The sequence below is a fragment of the Bos indicus x Bos taurus genome, chromosome 3, assembly GCF_003369695.1.
Source record: "Bos indicus x Bos taurus breed Angus x Brahman F1 hybrid chromosome 3, Bos_hybrid_MaternalHap_v2.0, whole genome shotgun sequence".
In the NCBI taxonomy this organism is placed as follows: Eukaryota; Metazoa; Chordata; class Mammalia; order Artiodactyla; family Bovidae; genus Bos; species Bos indicus x Bos taurus.
In genome coordinates this window covers 27808948-27830308 of record NC_040078.1, presented here as the reverse complement: position 1 = coordinate 27830308, position 21361 = coordinate 27808948, and the positions used below count along the sequence as shown (strand labels likewise).

The 21361-nt window shown below is 47.0% G+C and overlaps 1 protein-coding gene across 5 annotated transcripts in view; it reads left to right on the top strand.

Annotated features, from left to right (window-relative positions):
- Positions 1-21361, top strand: part of VANGL1 (VANGL planar cell polarity protein 1) — a 59742-nt gene that overhangs the window by 12258 nt on the left and 26123 nt on the right. For all 5 annotated transcript variants that reach the window (XM_027535936.1, XM_027535911.1, XM_027535919.1 and 2 more), the window contains 2 exons: positions 7041-7173; positions 11852-12459. In XM_027535936.1, coding sequence (XP_027391737.1) covers positions 7041-7173; positions 11852-12459 — 741 coding nt within the window. The remainder of the gene's footprint in view (positions 1-7040; positions 7174-11851; positions 12460-21361) is intronic.

Genomic DNA, 21361 nt, shown 5'->3' with positions numbered 1-21361 from the left:
AGCATTTAACAGGGCACATCGTAGGCCACTCACCAGTGCCTGGATTTATGCTGTCAATGGCCCTGGCATTTCAGCACCACATTTGAAGGCCCCAGTTGACCCCAGTCCACAGACCCAGGGAAGAGCTGGGAATGGTGATTGTAGTGGTATTTCCCTGACTGAGCAGTTCCCCTTACAGGCAGCTAAGCGCAGAGCAGGATTTTGTTTTGTGAAACAGCAGTATGCCACATATATCTAATCGACTTATTTATTTGTGAGTCCGTATGGATCTACACACGCAGAAAGAGGTCTGGAAGGATAGTGTCCAAGCTGCCCCAAGTGGTCCTCCACAGGGAAGGATGGTGACCGATGGGCACTTAGATGCTTTATCTTTCTACACTTGTTCAATCTTTTAAAAGTAGATACATTTTGTGATTAAAAATACAAATAGAATAAAAATGTAAAAGACCTTTGAAGATTAATGACATGAGAAAATCTATATGAGGCCATGTTACTAAAAACCAAGATTCAAAACTTTGCTCATTATAATAGGTATATATTCTTATGATATGGTGAATGGTAACAGTTTGTGTGTGTGTTTTAAACTTTCATTATTTTCTAAATTTCATGTATTGCTCTTACACTCATAACAATCTGGGGAAAAGAAGTAAATGAGCTTGTGCTGGAACCCAGGCAAGACTTTCTAGTCAGCACGGGAAACAGAAAGAAGTGCGGCTGAGTGAGGCCAGAGCCCAGATCCTGGGAAAGTCAGGAACCCTCTGGTGAGAAAAATTTAATCACCAATTTCAATCAGTGGGTAAACATATCAGATTCGTTCTAAAATACCAGAAACAGCTGTTTAAAAATATCCAATCTCTGAACTTAACCGGGAAAAGCAGTTCCCCTGTCAGTGTGCCAAGCTTCCCCGTCCTCCACTGTGAGGAGCGGAGTGGGAATCGGGGGTTCTCTGGGTGCTTGGAGATGGGTAAAGCAGGGATGTCTTGCAGGGTTCCGAGGACAAGCCATCTCTGGCCTCCTTCACCTGCACTCATGTCCCCTCCCAACACTCATTGCTCTGTGTTCCCTCACCCCTTGGGGCCCCCAGAAATTGATACTGTAGTGCTCTTGTGGTAACTTTAAGAGACTATAACTTTCCATGAAAACAGCATGCAGAACTCTGAGTACCTTCTTGGACCCGTGCAGAAAGCGCTAGGCGAGTGATAATACAAGCTGAGACCTTTAATACTTTAATCAGGGATGTTGCTGAATGCCTACTCAGGAGGGCTCTGGGTGAGAGATGACCACTGGAGATATATAGATGCGCTCCCTGGTGTCTTTAGAAAAACAGCAGCTGCTGAGATGACTCCCATGACAGGGCATAGTGACTGTGGGGTGGAGGTTGTAATCCGTAGATAGGTGTCAGGGGTCCTTTGTCTGGGTGTAAATGGTATTGAACAGTCATAGTAGCCCTCCAAAGGCGTGCCCTGGACCCAGCAGAGGATAGTGTATCAGCGGGGAGTATCCCTGTGAAGGCTGCCTTGCTCAGCGATTTGAATGGCAGAGTAGGAAAGGAGAGGGACTGTGCTGTCTGGGAATCTTCGTAGAACTCTCAGAGAGGAATAATGAAGGGCAGCGAACTTGATATGCTTGATGACACTGAGATCATCTGTGGAGTACTGGCAGAGTTCCAAGCAGATGACAGATGACTTTTTCCAACAAAGAAGCTAGTGGTCTGGTTTTTTGATACCTGCCTTCTCCAGAGGGTATCCAGTTAACCTGCTGGGAAAATGACGCAGGCTCCAGCCGACCTCACCTAACCCTCGGGTTTAGAGCAGCAGTTCCTTGAGCTCAGTGCAGCAGCTTCCAGTGCTGTTGACGACCACTCTGAGAGTGCCTGTTAAGATCCTGGGTCATGGTCGCCCATCCTCACAGCAGCCCTTAAACAGTGGGAGGGGGACCCCCGTTCAATAGGTGATAACACTGAGATGCAGAGAGAGAGCATTATTTGCCTGAAGTTATGAGGTTGGTTGGGACTCTCAGGTTTCAGGCCCCATTTCTTGCTCCTTTGCAAGCCTTGCTTTTCTCCCTGGGCCATGCACAGTGGAGAGCAGCAGGAATAATTGGTAGGGAAAAAAGGCCTGGAGGGTCAGCCCTGGGCCTGATGTGTAAAATGCATTGTCCAAAAGAGGCTGCCAGAGCATAGGGGGAGTGGTCCTTTTGTTCCGAGGCCGCTTCAGAGTCAGTCTGTGCCGTGCCCAGCCCTCCCACCCGAGAGGAAGCAGACAGCCAGGCCCTGCAGTCGGTGGAGAGAAAGGACAGGTAGTGGGTGGTGGTAGAGAAGGAAAGGGAGGAGTAACCGGTGCGGCCGGCTTTCCCCCAAATAGAAATAGACAAACACCAGAAATAGAGCCAAATCATCTTCCCAGGAAATGCCGATCGTAAGTGGGAATGGTCTGGGGCTCAGTGGGGATTCTGACTGGAGTGAGAGAGACTTGACAGCACCCTCCCAGAGCTCAGCTCTAGGATCGCCTAAACACATGTGCACACGCACACACCTGCAGGTACAGACAGATGCCCGGCCTCCAACGTGTTATTGCTTGCCCCCCCAAACCTGACTTATCTTTACTCAGTACAGGCAGATGCTCCATGGAGACAGGCTCAGAGATAAAGATACAAGGATTCCTGTGGCTGACACACCTGCCCAGCAAAGGTGTGTAGATGATCAAGACAATTCAGGTGGAGCTGGAAAGACACCCGGTGCTCTTGTGTTTGAAAGACCCTTTCAGTGGTTTGGTAGCCTACCCCTTGTCTCCTGTTTCTTTTAGACATGGTGAACTGATGGTCTTCACCACTGTGTGGAGGGGGGGCTCTCCCATAGGTACTTGGCACGTCCTTGACATCACAGCAGTTAACACTCTGGGGATGAACGTTTGGGTACCAGTGCAGTGAGGCAGCCATACTGGGCTCATAGCTCTGCATTCTGGAAAGTGCTGTATGGCAGCATTTTTGCTGGACTTCTCTATGTAGTCCAGGCTCAGGCACCTTCCCAGAGCAGTCATTCAGGACCAGTGATTTTTACAAAAGCTGTGCAACAGGCCTTGCTCCCTCAACAAGGACCAGCATGATGCGCAGCCCACGTTGAGTTGATAGGGTCAGCTTTCCATTGGCCCCTTACTTGACAGCATATGGAAAGCTCTTGGTTCTGCACCCAGTGCAGAGTGTCCTGAGTCCCACTCCCAGCCTCATCCACTTAATGCTGTTTTATTGTAGAAGCCACACTGTACACTGTATAGCTAAGCATTGCACTCACACGGCTCCCATTATCAGGCCCTCGCCGTATACAGGGCATTTCACAAACAGGGCGATTTCCAAGTTATCCCACCTACCTCCTCCCTGAGCAGCATTTGGGTGGGAGAACCTTGAGCAGTTTCTTGCATCCTAATCAGCTGGGGGTGCTGATGAAAAGGGCAGATTCCTGTTGTCTCTCTGCTCCAGACTATTTCTCTGGGGGTGGGGCCAGCGAATCTGTACTTAATCTGCACCTCAGGTGGCTTGTCTGTACATTCAAATCTTGAAAAGCGCTGGTTTAGGGTTTCGGTCTTGGAGGATGAGAAACCTTCCGGGGGTTATCAGGTAATAGTTGCTATCTGGTTTAGCTCTGCTGTTGCCAGGGGAATTGTAGAAATTGCCTCTCCTTTGGGAACTGTTGGGCCCTTTAAAAACCAGACTAGGCCCACTGGGGTCAGGTCGAGGGATGGCTGGCCCCCAGGAGGCTGTTTCCAACCCTGAGTGGTTCCCTGCCTGCTTCTGGCCCTAGTAGTGTTCAGGCTGCAGGAATTGGCACACAGTGAAAGAATTTTGATTGCCGGTGGAATTTGTGCTGTCACAGGATTTGACCTGTGGGCCCAGTGAATAGATCGATGGGTCAGGGGGGCACGTGACTTGGCAAATGGCAGGACAGTGATAGATGTGAGAGCAGTTGGGGAAAGTGGGGACAGAGGGAGGAGAGGAGGTGCCTCGGTCTGGCCTGGCTGAGGTGGGGCCCTGGGGAGCAGTGATTCCAGACTTAGTCTAAACAGCTCATTCTAAGACTGACCAGACACATGGGAAATCGCTCCCAAATCGCTTATTGTTTCTCACTGTGAGTCCTTTTGAAGTGGTTGTCTTTGGCAGGCCAGAGTGTTGGGCACACTGCTTTGTGTTCTCCAAGGTCAGGGTCCAGTCATGACTTCTAGAAGTAGCTTCAAAGGCAGATTCCGCAGTTCTGGTAGTTCAAGTTCAGGGTGTGAGAATGAGCATTAGGAATACTTAGGCTACAAAATCTTCCATTTGCTCTTCAAATGGTGCAGCATAGTGGGTCTGAATCAAGAGAGTGGGTCCACACCCTACTCTGCCCCTTATTCTAACTCTGGGGAGTCACTCAACCTCCATAAGCCTCAGTTTCCTCATATATAAGATGGGAACAATAATACCACATAGAGTTATTATTGGGATTGAACAAGTTTCATATAATAAAGCACTTGGTAAGGTACTCTTTGGGGTCTCTGGGTGGCGCAGTGGTAAAGAATCCACCTGCCATTGCAGGAGATGCAGGAGACATGGGTCGATCCCTGGGTCGGGAAGATCCCCTGGAATAGGAAATGGCAACCCACTCCAGTATTCTTGCCTGGAGAATTCCATGGACAGAAGAGCCTGGTGGGTTACAGTCCATAGGGCCATAAGAGTTTGACATGACTGAGAAAGTGCTCTGCGCATTGGGGTGGGGAGCAGAGTGATTATCAGTGAGACACATCTCTGGATAAACAAACAAAATCTCTTAGCCATTTCCCTAGTTGCCCAGTTAAAATAAAACATCAGTGTTGATGAGAACACATCTCTTTCTGGACTCTTATTTAGCAGTAGATTGTAATGATAGATTTGGAGAAGGAAATGGCAACCCACTCCAGTGTTCTTGCCTGGAGAATCCCAGGGACGGGGGAGCCTGGTGGACTGCTGTCTATGGGGTCGCACAGAGTCGGACACGACTGAAGCAACTTAGCAGCAGCAGCAGCAGTAATGATAGATTATGCCTTAGGGATTAGAGATGCTGTCACTGAAAGCGTCTCTGGGACGGCTGGAGCCTCCCTCCCCTTCCAAGGAATTAACCAGGGCTTATCCTAGGGAGGTATGGATAAGGCAGAAGTCTGACCACAGGAAGTCTGCATGTGATTCTGTTAGCTAAGTAGGTTAATAGGAGAAATACTGTGCAAGGTAAGAGGGGTTGATTGTATGTTAAAAGCTTCTTTTTCATCTTTCTCCAAGGAACGCATACTCTGCTTCACCAAATCAAGTCACCATTCTTTGCCAAGTGCTGATGGTAACAGCAATAATTATAGCTTTTGTTAATATTATTGCTACTATGTATTATTTCACATCCCAATATCTATGTGGTGTGATTATTATCCCCATTTTATAGATGGTAAAACTGAGGTTTTCAGAGGTTTGTTGATTAAAACACACAGCATGGGGGCTATGAGTTCACTTTTATTTGGGGCTTCCTGAGAACTAACGCACAGAAGACAGCATCTCAGATAGCTCCGAGGAACTGCTCCAAAGAGGTGGTGGGGGCTGGGGGGTGAGCATGTATATGACTTGACGAAGGGGGTCCATGCAATTAAGCCCACATCTTGGTAGAAGGTTGCTGCTAGTCACGAGGAGCAAATGATCTCTTAATGATTTTAGTGCTTTTCTAAGTATGAAAAGATGTGAGAAATTGGGTTCATAAAACTTTCTCCTGAAAATATCTTGTCTGAAGTCCTGTTCTGCCAGTTTTCCCAGAGGATAGATAGTCTCATTCCTACTTTCTGCCCTGAACTCCCTTCAAGGTCTTCAAGGTCACCGACTGCCGGGGCTCGTGACTTTACGCTTTGAGCCACTCTTGAGACACTTTCCTTCGTTGGCAGGTTGAACTTGTGCAAGCTCGCGCATCACATAGGACAGAACCAAAATCTGACTGTGCGTCTCTGCAGTGTGTGTGCGATACTCCTGTTCTCCCCGGAAACCTTGGGGAGGACGACACCCGGGTAAAGAACGGGGGACTGACGTCAGGGCGACCCGTAGGACAGAAGTCGAGGGAGCTTGTTCTTGGTCACTGAGGGGCTCCTTTGGTGGGGTTCCTGGGTGGACCATTCACAGTTGGGCTTGGGCGTACCAGTCTTCATCGATGGTTAGTGCCCAGGTCATGACTTGCACAGTGGTTAATTCCTTTCGTAATTTCAGCATTGACCCACAGCAGAGTGCTTTCCTAGTCACCCTAGAAGACCACGCAGGAAGTTCATCTGGGGTAAAATGATGCAGCAGCCTGCTTTCCTTAGAGAAAAGGTGCAAGCACACACACACACACACACACACACACACACACACGCACACAAACACACACGCTCATGTGTGTACCTCTTGGTGTCATTTGTCCCGGCTTTTGTCTGTTTCTGTAGGTGCCTTGAGTCCATCTAGAACCTATGAGAATGACTTTTAGTTTTGAATTTGTAGGAAAGAGAAATAAGTGATTCTCTTGGTTTAGAATCTCCTTTCTTCTCTTGTCCAAAGGTGTAGGGTTGACAGTGTGTCCCAGATTTTTTGGGGCAGACCGAAGCTTAGGTATTTTGCTGTGTTGTCCCAATAAAATAATGTCCTAGAAAATAAGTTTAGGCAAATTATAATCAAATCAAATCAGTAATCTTACCGTGAAATGTGCCTTATCTACAGAAATTCTAAAATTCACAATATTAGACTTTGAAAAAATATGACCACTGTTGAGAGAGAAGGAGTGACAGTCTTTGTTTTGGGTCTTAGAGTGCCAGAAAGAAAAGAGTTAAGTAGGGAATAAAGATCAACTTATTCCTCACAGTGGGGGTGGCAGTGGGTGGGGATTGGCACAGTGTGTGTGTGTGTGTGTGTGTGTGTGTGTGTGTATGTATCTGCAGAATTTTCGTAAATTCAAGATGAAATTCATAACATGTTTTGATGAGGGTTAATTAATGTGATATAAATGTGCTAGTTGATTATCTTTCGTGTTTTTTCAGGGAAAGAAATAGAGAGAGGCACAAGTCACCCCGGAATAAAGATGGCAGAGGGTCAGAAAAATCTGTCACCATTCAAGCTCCCACTGGAGAGCCCCTGTTGGCAAATGATTCTGCTCGGACAGAGGAAGCTCAGGTAAGGATCAAAGGCAGTCTGTAAGTACACTGCCACTTGATCAGGCTTCTTTTCTGTAAATGTTTTCCTAAGTCTTGTTGCCACAGGTTCTCTTGGGTTTTTATCTTTATTTTTCTAGCATGTTAATTAGTTTATCTATGTCCCGTGGTTTCTTGTTGGTCTAAGAACAGCCTGTCCTGCTATTGGCCAGCTTGAGGATTATTCTGAAGTGTGATTGGTTGGCTTGCTTGGAATGGTGTTGAAAAGAAGCCAGCAAGGGCCGATGACAGGACGGAGATGGCAAAGTTGCAGGCTGTGGGCTCTGGAGACTCATTGCAAAGCAGAACAGTATAGAAGAGAAGGAAGCTCGCTCTCCAGAGCCCCTAAGTCATGTTGGGGAGAGGAGCAGAGAAGTTAGGACAGCCCAGATGGAGCCTCACCAACCCAGAGGCCACACACTTAGATGCCTGTTAGGGAAATAGAAGTGAGTGAAATAGGCCCTGGGTTACACAGAGGAGAGGCCCTGGGTTACACAGAAGAGCAAGAATATATCAGGCTAGCTTGGGGATAAATAGCAATCTGTGTGGTACATCAACGTCAGGGCTGTAGCATGGAGTGATGGAGTCTGGCACCTGGAGAATGTTTCTTCTGTCAAAGGAGTGGCAGCTTCTCAGCTGTGAATGCTTATTACTGTGCAAGAATGCAGGAATTCAGTGTTCCTGGGTCTTGCAATATTTAAGAAAAGCTGGAAATTAGGATTTAATGTGAAATCACCTAATTTTTATGATTTTTTTTTTCTGATGTGGACTATTTTTAAAGTTTTTTTTATTGAATTTGTCTTGATGCTGTTTCTGTTTTATGTTTTGGTTTTTCGGCCACAAGGCATATGGGATCCTAGCTACCAAAACAGGGGTCAAAGCTGTACCTCTTGTGTTAGAACACGAGGTCTTACCTACTGGACTGCCAGGGAAGTCCCCAAATCACGCACTTTTAAAGTATTGTCTATTTATTAATTTTTAAAAAGAAAACATTGTGTTCTTCTCTCTGGGTTCCAACTGTCTCACAGTCCTGCTGCTGCTGCTGCTGCTAAGTCGCTTCAGTCGTGTCCGACTCTGTGTGACCCCAGAGACGGCAGCCCACCAGGCTCCCCCGTCCCTGGGATTCTCCAGGCAAGAACGCTGGAGTGGGTTGCCATTTCGTTCTCCAATGCATGAAAGTGAAAAGTGAAAGTGAAGTCGCTCAGTCGTGTCTGACTCTTAGCGACCCCATGGACTGCAGCCTACCAGGCTCCTCTGTCCATGGGATTTTCCAGCCAAGAGTACTGGAGTGGGTTGCCATTGCCTTCTCCGGTCTCACAGTCCAGTTGATTTAAATAAACATCTGAGTTATACTCAGAAACATGTTTGCATACTCTCCTGAAGTATATGCATGACCAGCTTTGGCCCCAAATAAACGAATGGGTGCCTGCACAGCAAGATACAGATAAGCATATATCTGTACGTTCTTACAAGTACAGACAGATATGCATTGGTAAGCAGATATATGGACTGAAATTGGAATTCTTCAGAGCACACGAGATGCTGTTAGAAGCCAAAGCTGCAGTTGTGGTTGAATGTGACGTTTGTTCAGTGATAAGTAAATGACTTTAGTCCTGACTGTTGCACTTCCTGCCTTGGCTCTGGGACAGTCATAGGGATGGAGAGCCAGAGGGCCAGAGGAATGGTTGAATGGATTGGGCTAGTCTTAAGATTGGACCACCCTTAAGTGCTACAGGGGTCAGTTTCTTCTTGGATGAATTCACGGGTGCTGGTGGTCTACTGTGAAGGCAGTTCATTTGTCATGTCTACATCTTGTAGCTGACTCTAAAGTTACATTCAGGGAAAAGCACTGAAGTGGACATTTGGAGGCTGTACTTCTCAGCACCTATGTGACTTTGGGCATGTCCAACCGTTCTGGGCCTCATTTTCTTCACTGAAAATCTAGGGGATTGAGTTAGAGGGTCTGAGATCCTTTCTATTCTGAGAACCTCAAGCTTGGGAAGACCTTGGACATCTTCATTTTGGGGCACAAGTGTGCACACATTATTAAAATGGACAGGGGATTTAGTTAGCAACTCTTTGGCAGGAAAAAGGATGAGTAACCAAATCAGCAATATCAGCCAAATAACCACAACACTAGTGATAATTATTTCATTACTCATCATCAACTGAATATTAGGCCCAGTGCAAAACATGGGATCCAATGTTTGCTGTCACTAAGAGTGTAACAAAATAACGTATTTGTACTAAACTGTTGGCTTCCCAGGTGGCTCAGTGGTAAAGAACTCACCTGCAATGCAGGAGATGCAGGTTTGATCCCTGGGTCAGGAGTATCCCCTGGAGAAGGAAATGGCAACCCACTCTAGTATTCTTGCTGGAAAATCCCATGGACAGAGGAGCCTGGTGGGCTACAGTCTATGGGGTCGCAACTAAACAACAACAGACTCACCTTAGGTTAAAGCAAGTTGTCCGTCTTTGAATGTGTAGCCATTTCTGCCCATGCTTGTGATTTTTTTCTTTTTACAGAATTGAAGTAAATTTACCCAGAGATATGAACAGATCTTAAGTGTATAATTCAAGAAGTTGTAACAGCTGAATAAGTCCATATAACCCGCACTGCTATTAAAATGTATATTTCTATCACTCTAGAAAGTTCTCTTATGTTTTCCCAGTCAATCCCTGCCCCCAGCCCCCTCTAAGGCAAGCCTTGCTTTCATTCAATCACTATAGATTAGTTTTGCCTGTTTTAGAATTTAATGTAATTGGAATCATATTTTTTTGTTTTGGACCTTTTTTCACTCAGCATCATAACTTTGAGATTTATCCATGTTTTGCTATATTTCAGCAAGAGTGTTCTAGTGTATGCATATACCACAATTTGTTATCCATTCTTCTTCCTATGGATAGACATTTGAGTTGCATCATTTTGGGCTATTATGAAAATAAAACTATTAAGAACATTCTTGTGCAAACCTTTTTGTGGACGTATGTTTTCATTTATTTGGGGTAAAAGCTTGGAAGTGGAATTACTGGGGCTATCCAGTTAAGTGTAAAGTCACGTTTGTATGAGACTACCAGACCAGTTTTCAAGAGTGATTGTACCATCTGTACTTCCACCAGCAATGAGAGAACAGTGGTTGCTTCTGGCTGTTATCTTAAATAACAACTTCTCTCTTAGTACATGATACTTGTAACTTTCTGAGGCAAAGAACTATCTGTTCATAGGTTCAGATCTTTATTGACACTGCTACTGCTTCTTTCTGTAGCCTATGCATCTCATGAATCATATTTATTTATTGTTGCTAGATTTGAGGTTATCATTTAGCTGTGAGATCTCTAGCTTGCCGATTCAGCTATTAACTTAGACTAGATTTTTTGAAATTGGAATCTTAGGCATTAATTTCACCCAGCTTACCACCAAATCTGACTGTTTTTTCCAATTTAAATCATATACACAAATTTCTGAGGCAAACCCCTTTGGACCCAGTGTGGCTTTTCATTGTCTTCTTGCTCTGTTGTTGCTTTGGAATGGAGTCATCGTTGCCAGAGAAATAGCAAAACTGTTTAAAACCCTGACAACTGGATCATGTTAAGTGAGGAGACAGTTGCTCCAAACAACCACAGACTCTAAAAAGCAAGCGAAAGCAAGATAGTAAAAGACACACATTCTAGTAATCTTGGTATTTTGTAAAGTTTATTTTTATTTATTTACTTATTTGGCTGCACTGGGTCTTAGTCGCAGCACACGGATCTTCCATCTTTGCCGCGGCCGGCATGATCTTTAGTTGTGGCGTGTGGGATCTAGTTTCCTGACCAGGGATCGAACCTGGGCCTCCTGCATTGGGAGCGTAGAGTCTTAGCCACTGGACCACCAGGGAAGTCTCAGTCTCAGTATTTTTATACCTTTGATGCTCAATTTGTCACAGGAACTCATGTTTAAGAAGGAATTTTTGAGCTGTCTGGGCCATCGATACTAGAATCTGTTTTGCTTGTTCAATGAGAAATATCAGAGAGTGCTTGATACCTACTAAATGGGTCTTAAAGACATTATGGAGGTTTAAAAAAATGTGTGTACCAACTATAGGCGGGCTTTGATTGGTACATAACCATGTAAGTTCCCTCCTGTGCAAGATCTCCACTCCTCAGAACTCCTAGAGGGCACAGACTACTATTACTCCCCACTTCTGAGAGATAGACTTTGTAAGCCTTTATAGCCCAGTCGTGAATCAAGAAGGAAATGCAGAAGGTCTTCTCCTTGGGCTGTAGGTGAACTTGCACACAATTTTCTAACAGCAGATTGTCTATCACCGAGCCTCTCAGGAATTCCAACACAGTGGGTGATAGTCACTGTTGTAATTATAAATCACCCAACAAACAGGTTAAGTTATGTTTTTTTCTGTTGGAAAAGGTAAATATATGGTATAGTTTGCAAAACTTCAAGAAAAATTGTCATAGTTAAAACATTCCTCTATTTAAAGAGTTAAGCCTTCATTTCCCGGAAAGCCTATGTGTGTATCAGCTTCATTTCCCAGGAAGCCCACACATGTGGATTGTGGTCGAAGAAGGTGGGCCCTCCTGTCCCCCATGCTTCTGTGGGCTTTGTGGCTTTAACCTGCAGTGTGCCATGTGGCTGTCGGTCCTCACTGTTCTCTCCCCATCAGGATGACAACTGGGGCGAGACCACCACAGCCATCACTGGCACCTCGGAGCACAGCATCTCACAGGAGGACATTGCCCGCATCAGCAAGGACATGGAGGACAGCGTGGGGCTGGACTGTAGGCGCTACCTGGGGCTCACCGTGGCTGCGGTGCTCGGACTCCTGGTCTTCCTCACCCCCATTGCCTTCATTCTGCTGCCCCCCATCTTGTGGCGGGACGAGCTGGAGCCTTGCGGCACCATCTGCGAGGGACTCTTCATCTCCGTGGCATTCAAGCTCCTCATTCTGCTCATCGGGACCTGGGCACTGTTTTTCCGCAAGCAGAGAGCTGACATGCCGCGGATCTTCGTGTTCCGTGCCCTCCTGTTGGTCCTCATCTTTCTCTTCGTGGTCTCCTATTGGCTTTTTTACGGGGTCCGCATTTTGGACTCGCGGGACCGAAATTACCAGGGCATCGTGCAATATGCCGTCTCTCTCGTGGACGCGCTCCTCTTCATTCACTACCTGGCCGTCGTCCTGCTAGAGCTCAGACAGCTGCAGCCCATGTTCACGCTGCAGGTGGTCCGCTCCACCGACGGCGAGTCCCGCTTCTACAGCTTGGGACACCTGAGGTGAGGGGGCTCTTCCTCCTTTCCGGGGGCGGAAAGGACCACTGCTGTTTTGCTAGAAGACAGTTAAGTCCACAGCAAGTGAGGGATGTTGCCAGGTGCCAAGAGCAAGACCAGGGTCTGACTCTTTTTTTTCAGATTTTGGGAGGAGCTGTGTGTGTATGTGTGTGTGTGGAGGGGGAAATTCACGTACATTGACTTTGCTGAATTCTGGATGGCATGTCACAGGGACTGGCTGTCTTCCAGGTTGGAGTTTTGTTGGGCCTGTTTCCAAAATTGTTCACAGCTCTTAAGAATGATGGAGAAAGGAAGCCTTAGTGATGGCTGCTGACCCTGCCCCCAAAATCAGCCTGTGAATGATGGAGTGATCAACAGTTTTGTTCATAATGGTACATCTGGTTTACCGTGTTGTCCCAGTGGAATTATTAATCATTCCTTTCTCCCCCACTCTCAGAGGTTTTCTGATTTGGGCAATAAATTATATGGTCACCCTAGTGACCTTCCAGTAAAGAATCAGGTGTAGATTAGAGACTCTAAACTTGTAAGAGTTGAAAATGTATACATGAGAAAAAACTAGAAATACTTTAAGATGTCATATTTGAAATCTATACACAAAATCTAATTATTTTGTGATTAACAAAAAGAGTGATCATTATTTATTGTATTCAGTATTTTGTTCTGCTTTGTTTTTATTTACCTTGAGATAAGCACATCATATAGATTGTCTTCATAAAGCTCATCTGTATTTCAGATGAGGAAACAGGGCTTTAGGGGTTTTAAGTAATTAATACAAAAGAACATGGCTAGCTTTGTGCAGAATCTAGCAGACCCCATGAAGCCAGGCCTGAGTTAATGTCCTCATTGTAGCATTTCTCACTTTGTGTCACTGGCCTATTCTTCTGTTTTCTTGCACCAACTGTGGGCTCCAGAGGACAGGTGCTGCATTTCACTCCTCTTTGCATCCTCAGTGCCTGACCTAGAGCATGGCACACGGTTGGCACCCAGGTGGTTACAGGTGAGAGAACAATCTGAGATGTCTGACATTGTCTTCTCACGGGGCTCTCCTGCCTCCTCGGGCAATATATGTCAATGTGTGTATCTGCTTGGCATATGGTATGTGCTTTGTTGGTGGTAGCTGTCATTGCTGTGATACTGCAGAGCAGCCAAGATGGCAAGGGCACCTTAGTGGGGATCAGAACAATGGGCTTTGTCATGTTTTTGGCTGGGGCTGGGGGAGGTGGCCTAACTCTGGTTTGGAGTCAGTTATACTGCCAAACCATCTCGGTATTGGCATGGATCTGTCATTTCTGTGGCTCAGCTCATACCACCCGAGGACTGGGTGGTTTAGCAGTCGAGGACTGTGCCACCTTGACCAGTCCTTGAAGGGAATCAGTGTCTGATTCCCATGCTTGGTGCTGCAAAGCCAGGTGTATTGAGTCCTTTGTGGGTGCCCGTGGGGCTCTGAAGGCAAGTAAGTCACTGCTGCTTATTCATCTCAGACAGCTTTTTTCCCCAATATTTTACATTGGAGAATGACCAGCAGGCTTGTATTAAATGTCTGCTGTGTGCAGAGCTCCAGAGGCACAGGGTCGCTGCCTCCCAGCTTTGTCCCAAAACTCCTTGGAGACAGACCAGTGGACGGTTGCTGACACAGGCCTTGGAATGGGTGGGAACCCAAGAGGAGGAGGGCACTTCAGACAGTGACAGCAATAAAGCCCAACCCCACATCTGTCTCAGGAATGGACAGGTTTAGCCCGAATCAGGAGGGTGGAGAGAAATCCAGCTCTGGTTACAGAGAGAGAAGTGACATTTGGAACTCTGTCAATGTCAGTAGCTAGGACACTAGCCCATAGTGAGTCTGCCATGGTTTTGAGTTTTGGCTCAGCCCTAGCTGTGTGAATCCCACCTGCAGGGGTGGAAAAGGGAAGGGTGACTTCTGACTTTAAGTAGTCCATGCAGTGGGGCTGACTCCCTCCAGGGGCTTCCATGTTCCAACACTGCTTGCTCTGCATGCTGGGCCAGGGTGGGAGCAGGGAGGGGACACATAAAACAGCCCCAGGATGCGTGCCGTGGTATGTTCAGACAGTCGTGAGTGGTGCTGGTTCCTTACCACAGGGTGCACTGGCCAGAGATGCCCTCACCCGGGAGGCAGGCTGGGTGTTCTCTGCGGCCCAGGGCTTATCATAGACGCCTCAGAGTTGTCCTCACCATGACCGACAGCTGCCCCGTCCATACTGGCTAACCCTGAAGCCTCCTTCCCCAGCTCACCCAGGAGACAGAAGGTGGCCTGGGCTGGCCCTGTATCTTCCTTCTGACTCCTCCTCAGGACCATAGGTTTTCCTCCTCTCCTGCTTTCATAAGGACCCCCTTGTCCCTTGTGTGGAGACCCTGGTTGTGGGGTGGAAAGATGGCCAGGGAAGGAGAGGCATCTTCACTCACAGAGCCCTCAGGTGGGCCTGGCTGCCCATGAGACAGTCAGGCTGTGAGACCTGGGACAGATTTGGCATCCATCTCTCCCTGCTGGCCTGAGCGCGCCTGTCACCTGCCGAGCCCTGGGCTAAATCTGGTCTAAACCCAGCAGCGGCTGGAAGAGTCACTGGGCCAGAAATAGAACGTCTGAGCTCTTTTGTAAAGTGTAGAAAAAGACAGGAGGGAAAAGGGAATTGGCATAGACAAAGAGCAGGTCCTGGGGAGCAGAATAGCGGGTCGTCAAAATCAGGAATCAGGATGGTCCGCCCTCTGTTATGTAAGTTCCTCCCCCAGCAGTGACCTGTTGGGCTGAGGTGCAGAGTGATGGCAGGGTCTTTTGTTGCTTTGTTTTCAGGCACTTTTATAGAGTCAGCTGAGGTATTTTTGAAAACAGAAGAATGCCTCATCTTTAGTGTCTTAAAGAAAATCCCTGTTTCCTTAGCTCTCATAAAAGTTACTTTTAGGAGCCTTGCTTGTTGGCTGGAATGGCTTTTGGGGGCTTATTTGAAAACTTTCAGAAACGGAAAAGGTTCCTGTTGTGCAAAGTGAAATACCAAAGGAGATTAAGATACTTGTAACCTTTGCCCAGTGCTGCAGGGGTTAACGGGGCTTTTCAGATGTCTCCCTTTCCCCTCCTTGCTGCCACTGGGGTGGGGGCAGGTGCTGTGGTGGTGTTACCCTTTATAGTTGAGGGCCCCAAGCCATAGGTTAGGGCCATACTTGAGGCCTCAAGGAACCAACGTGTTCCTGTGCCTCACACCCCGTCCCCACATTCTCCACGGCATCCTGTGGTTTCAGCACATTGTAATTCTACACACATGCTTCACATGTTTTCCTGGCCACATTCTCACAGTGAGTTGCTCACTTTTCCAGGATTTCACCAAACACTTTTTTTTTTTTTTTTAAGAATCTATAAAATATTTATTTGGCTGTGCCAGGTCTTAATTGTGGCATGAGGAATCTTTTATCTTCATTGTGGCATGCAGGATTCTTAGTTGTGGCATGCAGAATCTTTCTTAGGGCATTCGAACTCTTGGTTTTGGCATGTGGGATCTGGTTCTCTGACCAGGGGTAGAACCTGGGCCCCCTGTATTGGGAGCGTGGAGTCCTAATCACTGGACCACCAGGGAAGTCCCCAGTCACTAGCTGACTATATATGGAGAGAAACCCAGGAGAAAAGAGACTTGAAATGATGTTTAGTGATCCTCATTAATGATTTCTCAGTTTTGAAATCTTTAAAGGTAAACACTGTGACTGTTCGAGCATAGCAGCTAGTACAATTGACTGACTGAATCCAAGTGGCAGAACAAAGCAACAGCAGTGGAAACCTTACCAGTTAGCAGTGACGTAGTCCTTGCCATATGCTAGGCACCTTCTAAACTCTTACCATGTAAATCACTTAATCACCACAGCAGTCCTGCAAGGTAGGCATGTTTTCTTCATTTTCAGATGAGGAAACTGGGGCTTGGAGGAGTTAACATAGGTTGTCTGTGGCCATACAGCTTATAATTGTGGGAGGTAGGGTTTGAGCCCAGGCTGGTTCCAGGGTGATCTTAAGCATTTCACCATGGTGCCCAGGAACGTGTATGTGTTCATGTTCGCTGCTTTAAGAATGCATGAGTGAAATTTTTAAGCACTTTTTGAGTGCTTACTGTGAGCCGAGCTGAGTGCTAGCTATTTTTATACGCATTATTCTGTCTCATTTAAATCATAGCTTCAGGGCTGGACAGGAAGGGATGAAGAGCACTGTCAGAGATGCCTGGCCCCCACTCTGCAGTCATTCCTTAGCCCCATTGGTTCTTTCATTCAAGCAGTCAAAAGCAGACCTCTGCGTCATGACCACAGTAGCAAGTAGGTTTGAGCCTTTGTCTGGTCAAACCTTTTTAACTTTCTGTTTGTCACATGTCCCAAAGAACACCTCTTTTATTTGTTGCTGTTAAAACTACCCTAAAACTTACTAGTTTTGGCAACATTATTATTTCTCATAGTTCTGTGGGCAGGGCTCAGCTGGGCAGTTCTTTGGCTGGTCTGGCCAATGGTCCCTGTGTGATTGCAGTCCTGTGGTGAGTCAACTGGGATTGGGCTGCTCTCCTGTCCAGGTTATTCTGTGGTTCTCTTCTTCCCCAGAGGGCCTTCCCCCTGGGGAGTAGTTTCTTCATTCGTGTACTGCAACGTCTCAGGCTCCTAAGCAGAAGTTCTCAGGCCTGTTAAGGCTTAGGCCTGGAACTCAACCAGTACCTTGCGTTGCATTCTCTTCTTAGAGCAAGTCAAAGCCCCAGCCCAGATTTAAGGAGCAAGGACTGCACAAGTTAGGGACTTTTGGAAGGGTTGGTTCAGTAGGGTCCATGGTGTGGCAGGCTCCCAAGACAACCTCAGGCTCTCATTTTCAGAGCCTGCACATACTTATAGTTCTAAAAAATTTAATTATTAACTTCAATTCCTCCCAGAGTCCAGAAGTAACATATTTTACATCAGAGAAAGAGCTGCTGTACAGAGGTCATGTGAACATCAGAGGAGGGTGATAGCTGATAGTCATAAACAAGGAGAAAGACACAGAAGCCACAAAAGCAGAGTTAACTCTCATCTTGGTCTTCTGCGAAACTTGTCTATTCACAGTGACCCGTTGTCTGAGATACTCAGATTGCTGAAGCTCCATTTTGCCTAATCCAGCCAGCCGGGTTTTTTTAACTCAATGTTTCATTCATTGAGACTAAGAGTACCTTATACATTGGCGTTGACCATGGACCTTTTAATCAAAGGTCTGGTTACTGCTCACAGAACCACTCATGCATTAGAAGAAATGATTCTTGGATTGATTTTCAAACAGTGAAAATTTATGATTGTGCATGGTTGCAGCATTGTGTTAGAACTATTGTAGACTATGTTCCCTCCAAAATTCATAGCTATAAATGAGAAAACAAGGAACATGTATTTGAACAATGAAGAAAAGGTGATCTCTGTAATAAAATGGCAAAGAACTTCATGGGATTATGTTTCTGTTCTAATGTTTTGTGGAAGGTAGAACTTGCAAGCAATGAAATTGGGTTTTTTAGCTGAAGAGATTTCTAAGCAAACTATGGAAGGTACAGCTTGAGTCCTCCTTACTCCTTATTTTAAAATGAAGAAAAGAGAGGAATTGAAGAAGGAATTGTTAAGCAAAAGGTAACCAGAACTTGAAGAATTGAATGATTCTCAGCTTATCCATATTGCAAAAAAATGAGGAAGCATGTACTAAAGAGAACACCAACAGGTGACTGACAGCCGTTTGATAAGGAGATTAGTATAGGTGTGAACCAGGGATGGAATCAGTCATCTCAGCAGAAGCCAGGAATAAAGATGGGATTATGCCAGTAGAAACACTGTCAACTGAGACTAAAGGAAACAGAGAAAGTGTTTTAAAATGAGGGAATGCCGTGAACATGCATTATCCTTCAGGAAAAGAGAATGACTCCAAAGGTGATTCAGGATCATCACTCCTCCACAGGCTCAGGGGCAAGGCTGCTTCTTCCTGGATTCAGACGATGGTCCCCTGCCTTGGTTTCAGTGGGCCTGGTTCCATTGGCAGGGCCAGGCCACAGAGCCTTAGGAGGGTGATGGGCCACCCCAGTGGGCCCCAGGGACAAAATGTTAAGCTAAAGAGGATCGTTCTCAAGTGTTAAGATCTGATGGAATTTACCTTGCTAGATTTTGGACTTGCTTAGGACCCATCACCCCTTCGTTCTTTCCAGTTTCATCTTTCTGGAATGGAAATGTCTTTCTGGAATGGGAATGTCTCTCTTGTGCCTGATTCACCATGAAATTTTGGAAACGCATAACTTGTGTGGTTTCACAGTTTACAGCTGGGGAGGAATTTTGCCTCAAGTCCCATCCATATCTGATTAGATGAGATTTTGGACTTTACACTTAGAGTTGATGCTGGAATAATTTCAGAGTTTGGGAATTGTGGAATGAATGTGTTTATGTGCTTTGCATGCAAGAAGGACATGAATTTGGAGGAACCAGAGATGGAATGTTACAGGCTGAATTGCATACCCCCAAATCCATAGGTTGAGGGACTTTGTTGATGGCTCAATGGTAAAGAATTCGCCTGCAATGTAGGAGATGCGGGTTCGATCCCTAGGTGGGGAAGATCCCCTGGAGGAGGAAATGGCAATCCACTCTAGTATTCGTGCCTGAAAAATCCCCTGGGCAGAGGAGCCTGGTGGGCTACAGTCCCAAGGGTCTTAAAGAATTGGACACAACTGAGTAACTGAACACACATACAAATACATAGGTTGAAGCTCTAAACCCCAGTTTGGCTGTATTTGGAGTTAGGACCTCTAAAGAAGTGATTGAGGTTAAGGGAGGTCATCGGTCTTGTCTTTAGTGTCTTATAAGGACACTAAATTGGTGTCCTTATAAGAAGCACCAGAGATCTTCCCTGTGTGCATTCTCTCCTGGTACATGCGGACTGGGGAGAGACCATATGAGAGCGTAGCGAGAAGGCAGCCGTCTGCAAGCCAGGGAGAGTCTGCAGCAGAAACCGAATCGGTTAGACCTTGAACTTGACTTTGAGGCTCTAGATCTGTAGGAAAAGAAGTTTCTGTTGTTTAAGCCACCCAATCTGTGGTGGCTGAGCTAAGGACGGGAACATTCCCCCATACTGTTGACCTTTGACCCCAAAGCCCCAGGAAACCACAGATCAGTGAGCATAGCCTGACCCCGTGAAACAGAGCTCCTGTTGTCCTCTCTCCAGCTCATGCCTCCTTTCTCTCAGCTTGAGTAGGGGTCCTTGTTTCTCTCCATGGGCACTTTGGCTTTCCAGTTAGAGGTGAGAAAGGGAGAGTCTCCTAGGGAGGTTAAGGTTATTTCAGGGTTTATCTAGCTCCACTGGAAATCTTATGTCTGTGATTCTGGGTCAAATAATATCAAAACCGGTGGTTACACTGCTGATTGGGCTTGGTTGTCGGGCTGGGCTGTGGACCCCTCCCTTCCATATGCAAGACCAGCAGCAGCTGTCTCGAGAGCCTGGCTCCATCACCTTTGAAGTTGGGAGTGTTTTTAAATGACCACCAGAGGTCTTGGTTCATGATTTTTATGGTTATGGCTTCGCATGCAGTCTCATTTTTATAAATATACCTTCTTGTGTAACTGCTCTTCAGTAAAGATAGTTGTTGTCCCCATCCCCACTCCCTAAGGAAACAAAGGGTAAGAACGAGTAAGAGCTGAGGAGCAGAGTGTCAGGTTTTGCTCAGTCTCTGCTCTGCTGTGGGAGAATTTGGAAGGTGGGCTCAGAGCTGCCGTTTGTGGTTTGGCCCTGCGGTGCCTGTTAAAAGTGGCTTTAATGAGAGTGTAAGGTGCTGGACACTGTGAGCCTGTGTTTGCTCAGCTGCCTGCTGGCAGCAGCCACAGCTGGGAAGGCTGCCCTCTCACGGCATCTGCCCACAAGCCCTGCTCCCAGGCAGAGCGGACAGACCGGAGCTCGGGACGTGACCCTGGTTTCTACCGTCTGCCCAAGGGCCCTGGGCGGCTGGTGGTGGGTCCACACTGGAATGGTGTGTGGTCTGTTTTCCAGGGACTCGCCCCGCGGCCAGCCCAGCATTCTGCACGTCCCCTCCACAGACCAATGGGTGTGATTTAGTGCAGTGTGTGTGCTGTGCTAACACTCAAGGGCAAGTGGACAGGACTCTCTTTCCCTGTCCTGCTCTGTATTGGCCTCGATTAGTCTCTGTAAGCAGAGATCCATTGGCTAGGCCTGTTGCCCTTGGCCTCCAGATCTTTCTGTGTGGGCACCTGCAGTTCTTCTTAGGGCCAGAGGTACCCAAGTCAAGGGATGTGAGGCCGGATAAGAGTAGGCCAGCCGAGCATCCTGGGTGGGTCTGGAGCTGCTCTCAGTCCCGATCTAAATCTGCTTTTCAAGGCACCCAGAACAGGTGGTTGTCTTTGATGTTTATCTGGTGTGATTCAGCTCAGTGATTTAAAGCTTGGAAGGCAGAATTCCCATCGCAGGCATGGCAGGTGCAGCCCAGGTTGGACCCTGCGGGAGGTGACAGTGCACTGGGGCTTGTGCCCTGGCCTGGAAGTGGGCTGCAAGCTCTCAGGGCAGATGTGGCCATAGCCAAGCCTGTCACTTGAGGGGAGCACAGCCCGTAGGTCCCCCACCTGCGGGGTCTGCCAGCATCTTTCTGTTGTGGGACAGTCAGCCGTGACTGGATCATCCCCTGGGTGGGGACTCTCATCAGCCGTGTCAGCTAGCTCAGAACCTCCCGGTGATCGCGGTGTTCCAGCCTAGACAGATGCCATGCGTCTGGTTGTCTAGTTCCTGCGACTAGGAGGACCAGAGTGTTGTATAAAGCTGTCAGCCACTTCTGTGCTCACGGTCCTCCCAGTGCTGACAGTGTGATCTCCTCTGAGCTGGTTCTTTGTGGCTTTGCTTGTTTTATTAGAGAGGATGTTT